We start from the raw sequence: 8,088 nt of genomic DNA, 5'->3' as shown, positions 1-8,088 counted from the left end.
AAAAAAAAGCAGAATTCAGAGAGAGTTACCAGACATGAGAAGTGTTTGTGCCTGTTGTACTAAGGTACCTATTAGGGTGAACAAACAGTGTGTTGTAGTTCATGCCTGCTGACAGCTCACTGTGTTAAGTTTAAACATACTTCTTGACAGGTGGAATTTTTGTCCCCCTTTTTGACAGCCAGTGTTGGAAATGTGAGAATTGAACAACTTCATCTTTATTGCTCACGCTTCTTCTTTTGCTATTTTTATTCTGCTTAAAATTGGATCTTAAAAACTACTGGACCGGAGTGCAACTGCAGTGAGACATCCTGAATCTTCACTTTAGTAATGCATGAGCTGCTTAAACTTTGACTCTTTGGAGAGGGAGGAGGATGGGCAGTGGTGCCATGGAGTTTGAACGGTGTTTCTTCCGTTGTGTGTCTTGTTTTCTAATAAGATTCTCCATTATACAATTATACAATTGTGGATGGCTGTCATTGCCATTGGGCATTGTGTGTGTGTAATGGGCAGCTGGGCTGGGATTCTGGGAGCTGCTCCAGAATTCAGACTTAAAAAGAAATTGTCTAATCTTTCTGTTAATTGGAATGCTATACTTGTAAATTTTACTTGGAATTATAAAAGTGGGGGGTTCTACACGTTTGTTCTGCTTCATTTGAACAACAATCTGCAACTAAAACTGCACAATAGCTTCGGCTCTCATCAAACCTTTCTTAAAGAGAGATTGTTAATAAGGTATAGTGATGGCAAAGGATGTCAAAGTGCCTTGCAGCTGTGTGATTCTGTGTTTCACTACTGCATGTGAATGCAAGCTTCTCTGAGAGCTGATGCTTTAATTACTGGTTTGTTGTTTTTTTTTCTTTTTGGTCTAGGAGAGTATCTGTCTTCTATAATAATTCCTTGCTAGTAAAACTGCAGCAGGAGGCCTCTGGGTTTGTTTGGTTTTATTTGTTTTTACACCATTCTCATCCCAGACCTTTAAGACATTTTGGGTCTGACATTCACACCTGAATAACTTCAGACTTTTCATCAGCTTATCAGGAGCTTTAGTTAAACTGTAGAGCTGTTCCTGTATGTGTTGACTTTTCTTTATGTGATTTGATGCAGCATGATGAGGACCTGGTTATACTTGTCACGTGGAAAGGAAAAACCCATCTCAGAGAGTTGTTATCAACAGGTGGAGTCAGAGAAAGGGCTGAAGCTTCAGTCATTGCCCACCCCATAAATCTTAAGAACATAATACTTGAAAGGAGTACCTGTGTCGAATCTCATCTTTACAGACATGGTTAAAGTATGAGTCTGTAGTGCTCAGCTTGAGGATGCCTTGCACATCACAACCTGAGCAATTACCTGGGAGCAATAGCAGGAACATCTCTAGAGAAATACAGAGGCAGAATAACTAGCCTGTAAATGGTTGCCCTCAAGACAAGAGGCAGCAGCACCAGAGAACAGCTGTAGTTCACTGCATAGAGGAATATGGTTTGGTGACCTGGGTTGAATGCAGATGGGATTTTCTGTCAGCCAAAATGGAGATGGTAAGTGTTCTGAAACTCAGAATGTTCCTTGGGGTCTTGAGGAACAGCTTGTGATCAATCACTTAGAAAGGGGTAAAAACCCTTAATGAGACCTTAGTATGATGTAGTAGTAAGAACACAAATTACAGAACAAAGTCTTTAGTTCATAGAAAAAGCGTTCCCACCTCAGTAAGATCTTTCAGTGTCTCCATTTGCTTCCTGCTTGGTCCTTAGTTCTCTGTCTCTGAGCAGGCAGAACTGCCACCATGGCCAATGGACAGGGAGGAGCCAGCACAGGACGTGGTAGGGGATCTTCTCTTCAACTTGCAAGCTCTTTACAGGAGCCTCTCACAACTTACCATCTCCAGCACGCTGTCAAATTTTGATATTGGCCTATTTGGTTCAAGAAATCTGTGGTGGGCAGGGTTGACCAGCAGATCAACAGCACGATTGTGCGGACCTCATTTACTTAACTAATGGTGCATGCAAGACAGCAACTCTTCATGTTTTTGTTTTCCTTTATTATCATGTAAAGGAGGAAAAGGGTATTTTCCAGTATTGCTGCTGATCTCATGGAGCATTTTTGAGAGCATTTTTGCTTTTTCAGTGGTTTTCTTTGTCAGGTGTTTTGCAGAAAAGCATGATGGGGGAAACTTTTTTTAAAAAAAATTTTAATGGGAAAATGCAATTGTTAAATACTTTAAGGAAAAGAGTTTCTTCATATTTGGTTGGCTCCATGGTGGTTTGTTTTATTTTTTTTTTCAACTGAATACAGATGATGAAACTAACTTGTCACACTAGAGATCTTATGCTAAGCATTAGTCATTCGGGATAGCATGTGGACTCCCATATTTGCAGTACACAAAAAGCAATGTAGATTTAAGGCTATAGCAGGGTTAGCTTTATTGTTCTACTGCTCTTATACAAATAATTTGCAATACTGAAAATATGAAATTTCTATACCCCATTTGAGGTAGAAGTAAATCTAAGCTAGTTGAGACATTTAAGCACCACTCAACCAGTTACAGGATGATTATTTATCAGAAGCAAAGCTTGTAGGTATCTCCTTAGAACCCATCAGATACAATAATGCTTCAGTATATACAATTTGCATCAAAGGAAAAATACCTACATACCAAAAATTACCTTGGGCAGTTTACTGCAGTAATGACAGAAGGGATGCACATGATGATAATTTTCATTTTGTACTGTGTTTTCATCTAAGGATGATGGTGAAGGAATTATACCTCCTAATGTTCCTTTCAAAGATGACAATATTGTTCAACCTATATTAAAGGTAATGAGATGAGCAGTGAGTGGTTAGATCTTGTGAAAAATGAAGTTTTAAATGTATACTTCATTTTCTAAAAGCTCACAGATGACTTTTTTCCTATAACGGCCGTAGAAAATGTGTTGGCAGCATATCACAATTAATAATCCTTACTCCAATTTATGTGCTATAGGCACTCCAAAATTACTCTGAGATATTTCTTACCCAAGTTTATAACCAGATTCAAATCAGTCTCTACATTTGTGCCAAAAAACTGAACCGCAGTCGTCTCACAGAAAATAATTCTATCTACCTGGCAGATGAGTCTTAAATCCCTGTTTTTTCTCCTTTCTCCAGAGTGAAATTCACTTTAATCTGGTATTAATGTATTTTTCCTTCAGTCACCTGCAAGGGAATCCCATAATCTTGCAGTAGTGATTGCACAGACGTGGAAAGCACTGTATGTGTGTAGCATTACCATGGGTTTTTCCAGTCATCTAGATTGTATAAAATCCTTTGATGTTAATTGGGACAAGCTTTCTCTCTAGGGTGATGTTGAATTTATCTTTCAGTGTCTTCTCCACCTCTTCATCCTTAAGGGTTATAAATTCTACCAGATCCATGTTTTCCTTGTAATTGTATTTGGTCTCAGTGAGCGTCCACCCAATGAGCGCTCGAAAGCCATCAGTGGTCTGAAGGGTGCAGATGGACTTCTTTGTAAAGAGGGAATCTGGAGACGTCTGAAGGTACGTGCACTGAAAGCAGAAATCTTCCACTGTCCGTGGTTCCAGACTGAACATATACACTTTCCGACAGTCTTTTTTCTCTAGAAGATCAGAATTAGAGAAATTTTGGTTGGGGATATATTGTTTCCTTCTCATTTTCTCGAGGTACCAGATGGCATTCTTTTCTGTGAAACGAAAGATACCAGGAGCCTGGGGCTGGTCTTTCCCTGATACAAGCTCCATTGGTTGCCACATTTGGTAGGATACACCAAAGCCTGCATCAACAATGTAGGCTTTTCCCTCAATAACTACCTTCACTAGGAGATGGGTCATGATGGTGGCATATGCGTTTTCATGTGGGTTGAACACGTATGCTCCCAAAAAGCTGGTGTCATATCCCAGACATTTCAGGACCCAACCTAACAGCTGGTTATTTTCCATGCACCAACCACCACGCTTCTTGTGCACAATTTTGTTATAAACATGCTCCAGCTCCAAAGTAATTTTCTCCCCACAATGGATGCTGAGGTTTTCAAATGGAACAGCACGGATGTGGTGCTGGAATATATCAGTTAAGGTTTCCAAGTCTTGATTTTCAAGGGAACCTTTATACCCAGTTCTTGCAAAATACTCTTCAAGATTCATGTCTCCTGTGAAGGAAGGAAATGTGTTTTAGTTTTGTTTCTTTACATCAATGATTTATGATGCTGTGAAGAACTGCCCAGGCTGCTGCCTGCAAAGATGCATTAATCTACTGAACCTCATCAGAGCAGTTTTTAAAGGTAACAAGTATTCACATCAAACAGTTCCCAGAGTTCCGAAGAGCAGTGCATGCAGGGGTTTATTTTTTGTCCTGGAGACATCCCTATGGCAAACAACTGATGCAATGGCAGCTTGATACGCAATGCCTGCAAAATGGGGATTTGATGTCCTTGCATTGTAAGGGCAGGGTTAAGAAGAAATGCAAGATCACACTAGGGAGTGTTCAGTATGTTTCATGAAAAATAGTCTAACTGCTGAATGAAATGAGTGTCAGTGGGGGAAGCAGTGTTGTCTGACAGTTGGAGGGCAAATAATTTGAGCCAGGATTCACATGTTCTTTTCATGAGCCTGCCACTACTCTGTGATCAAAAAACGAATGGCTCATTCTCTAGGTGTCTCTTTTCACCACTTACAAAAAGTGAAAATGATACTCCCTGCACATTTTGTAAAGTGTCAAGTTTTATTCAGGTAATTGTATCCGGAAAAAAACTCTTGACCTTTTCAAGAGACACAGACCACTGAGTCTCTTGTCTGCTCTGAGTGTTGCACAAACTCATTTTGGTGTAGGAATAATGAACCTGAATGGAGGCGACTGACCTGAAATACAAAGAGCATATCTCTGGTCCTTGCTGTGCCCCACAAGGTGCTTTGAAAGTGGGCAGTGAGTGGCTTAAAGCTCTCTAGACATGGCTTTTCCAAAAACTTGATTTATTTTTGCCAAAGGAGGCATAACAGCATTATGTTCAGCATATACTTTGTCTGTCCTATCTCTAGCTGATCCCACCTCCTGGCCTGGCTTCATAGGACTCTTCATGAGCTAGTCTGCTGGATGAGGAGCTATACAACATAATTTCTGCCTTCTAATGCCATAAAAAGTCATGCACACCAATCTGGCTTTCACAATGGCCCATTGTAATCTGCTGGCCATCTTCATGGGCTGGGACCTGTAGGTGTCTGGTGAGATACTGTTTGTAAAAAATATTGTAGATTGTCTGCTTGGACATGGAGCTGGAGATAAAAGGTTTTGAAGGCTTGAACCGTTACAAAGAAAATCCTAAGCATTTCAGCAGTCTAGAGTTAGTGCAAATATTTAGCTTCTTGACAGCCTGCAAAGCTAGTTGGAAATCTTTTGTGAATGCAGAAAGCTGAGGTTTAGACACTTAATATTAGTGACTTGGGAAGTCTATTGTATTCAGATAAATGCTGCAGTGAACCACTGAATGTTTACTGCATGCTAGAATTTCTCAAGGTGATTTTCAGTGACAGGTTTATGATGTGCATATGGATGTTATAGAAGCAGCTGTCCAAAGTGAATGGAGAGCCTCATCAAAAGCTGCATGTTATCTTCTACAGAAGGGAATTTAACTTCCAGTGATAATGTAAGTGTATTGCTGGAGGATATTCTAGTGTAATGTTTGTTCAGTAGAACACAAAGTTCTGGCACTTTATTCTTTTGACTTGCAGAATCCAAGTCTATCTGATCCTACCTAGTCAGATTAAATGCTAAGTAGATCACACCAGCATGAAGTTGGTTCTTGAGTTTGTAATACTGGTAATTTCTCTCTGCAGTCCCCTAATACTATGTTGATCTATGTTAGATCTTAACCATAGGAGATAAAAACCTAGATTTTAAAAAGGTAATCCTACAAATGCAAGCAAGAAAACTTTCAAGGACTACTTCTAAATGTGCAAATGAAGGTATTCAAGCAAAAATACACCTTACTAGGATTATGCACGTTATCAGCAATTTCACTGTTAAAACATATATATATCTGCCTACTTTTATCTTAACATACCAGCACACAGGCTTTCTGAGGTAGGCGAAACACAGCCTGTAATTTCACTTTAACTTTTTTTTTTTAAGAACTTTAATTTTATTTTCAAAAAGCAGGATCTACTGGTTATTAAATGGCCTTTTTCTCCCTTTGTATGTGCAACGTTCTTCAATGTAATTAAAAATCTGAAAGAGTTAACTTTTAAGAAAAGATTGTCGTTCTGAGTTTATATCTACTGCTCTGGCTGAAGTTTCTCTTGTAGACATGTGAATTCCTCCTGAAGAGCAGCAAGGCAGAAGATTTGAGATTACATTATCATTTTGCCCTCTTTAAGAAGCCATTATTTTAGCTCTACTTTTTAAAAATATTTATGCTAAGGAGAATTTTGCTTATGTGGGTCCCGATGACTTTTACCATCATAAAGAAGCCATTTATTTGGTTGGTTTGTTAGTTTTGAGAAAATTAGCTTACCTCTTAAAATAACCTTCTTTGTTGATGTTTGCAGTTTCTTATTGCTGGGGCAGCAGCCTGGAGAGCCAGCAGTGGATACAAGTTGTGGGGGCTGCCTTCTTCTTTAAGCTCTGCAGTCCCTCACTCCTGAATCTTAAGTGCCAAGAAAGGGCAGAGTCCACCAAAAATGAATGCACATGTTTGGACTTCACTGATCCATGAGCAAATTAAACTTTGTTTCTTCTCCATTAGTAGATGTTTATGTTTTCTGCTGGTTAAGACCAGCCTGAACTTGTTCTCCATGTAACGTAATTTCAGTAGATATTCACAAATGGTTCTGTAATTTTTTTATAATTGCATTATTATTACTTGGCAAAGGAGCAATTTGTGGAGGAGGATAGTCATATGCTTCCTTCTGATGCAAGGAGTTGCTGAGGTGTTGCGGGCTGTGTTTTCCCGTGCTCCATGGATGTACGAAATGATCCACCTTTGCACACACAGAACCTTCTTGATCCCTTCAAAGCTTCCACTGCAGCAGGTAGTTACTTGGGAGCTGTAATAAATACCATGACATTTATTGGCACAACGTTGCATGAGAACGAAGTAATGCACTTCCTCTCCCAAAACTGGCTGTCTGTATCTTCGTGATGTTATATAGCTGTGATTCACTCCTTGTCCAGCCTGTCTCCTTCATTTGACGGAAGTGGGAAGATGGTGATCCTTCTTGGGAAGATGAAAACCATGTCAAGCTGTATCTGGGAGCTGTACCTGAGCTTTAGGCACACACTGCTGAGGACCACTGCTCTTATGTCACTCTCATCGTGTTCAGCACCTGCCATGAAACTCAGCATCAGAAAGGTAAAGGCCGCCATGTTGCATCCAACGTGCTGTGAAAATACACTGCTAGCATGTCTTAACTTCCCAGAGTTCTTCACTTTTCCAGGATCTTGTCTTTATTGTGACTTTTGTGCAGAATGCTACTGATAATAAACAGCAGCACAGCTTATTGTTGTGCCTGTGTGATGTCAGAGGAAAGCGAGGCCCCAAATGTTTATATTATATTTTTCAAAGGTTGATCTAATATTGATTGCTTCAATTTCAGATACCAGAAGTCTGATTTTTCTCAAGAACTATTGAAGAGTCTCAGCTCCTATTGATATTTCAATTTCAGAAAAATCGTTCTGAAAGGAGCTAAAATTGAACGCACAGAATTGAACAGTTTGTAGGGGTTTTCTGTTTGTTTTTTTAAGTTCCCTTACATGAGTAGCTCATTTCAAGCCAATATCTGGTAAGGGAATAGGACATGAGTTTCTCAACTCACTTCATCAGCAACTAATCAGCACCTAATAGTGGGTTGTTTTGAGGAAGTCTTAACCTTTCCTTTTTTCTTTATGAAATTTTTTATGGCCAAGTCCAGCCCAAGTCTCTGTTTCAGACCATTAAAAGAACTGAATAATTTGCAAAAAATGTGTTGAGAAGGAGATTGGAAATAATACCAAAAAACATTACAGCATTACAGATCTTCTGTGTAAAATGGTAATACAGCTTTTTCTTCTAGATAATTTTGGTCTCATTTTATGCTTAAGATTTTTTTT

General features: G+C 39.3%; 1 protein-coding gene across 1 annotated transcript; it reads right to left on the bottom strand.

The window, feature by feature from the left end:
- Nucleotides 1-2,177: 2,177 nt before the first annotated feature.
- On the bottom strand, nucleotides 2,178-8,082 carry LOC100548761 (arylamine N-acetyltransferase, pineal gland isozyme NAT-10). Its single transcript, XM_010718090.2, has 2 exons — nucleotides 6,515-8,082; nucleotides 2,178-4,156 (listed from the first exon to the last, which is right to left on the bottom strand). Exon 2 carries the CDS (start codon nucleotides 4,149-4,151, stop codon nucleotides 3,279-3,281), a length of 873 nt encoding a protein of 290 aa, XP_010716392.1. The 5' UTR covers nucleotides 4,152-4,156; nucleotides 6,515-8,082; the 3' UTR covers nucleotides 2,178-3,278.
- Between the last annotated feature and the right edge of the window lie 6 nt (nucleotides 8,083-8,088).

This window comes from Meleagris gallopavo, chromosome 13, assembly GCF_000146605.3.
Source record: "Meleagris gallopavo isolate NT-WF06-2002-E0010 breed Aviagen turkey brand Nicholas breeding stock chromosome 13, Turkey_5.1, whole genome shotgun sequence".
Lineage (NCBI taxonomy): Eukaryota > Metazoa > Chordata > Aves > Galliformes > Phasianidae > Meleagris > Meleagris gallopavo.
The sequence above is the reverse complement of the archived record's forward strand: the minus strand, read 5'-3'. Positions and strand labels throughout refer to the sequence as shown.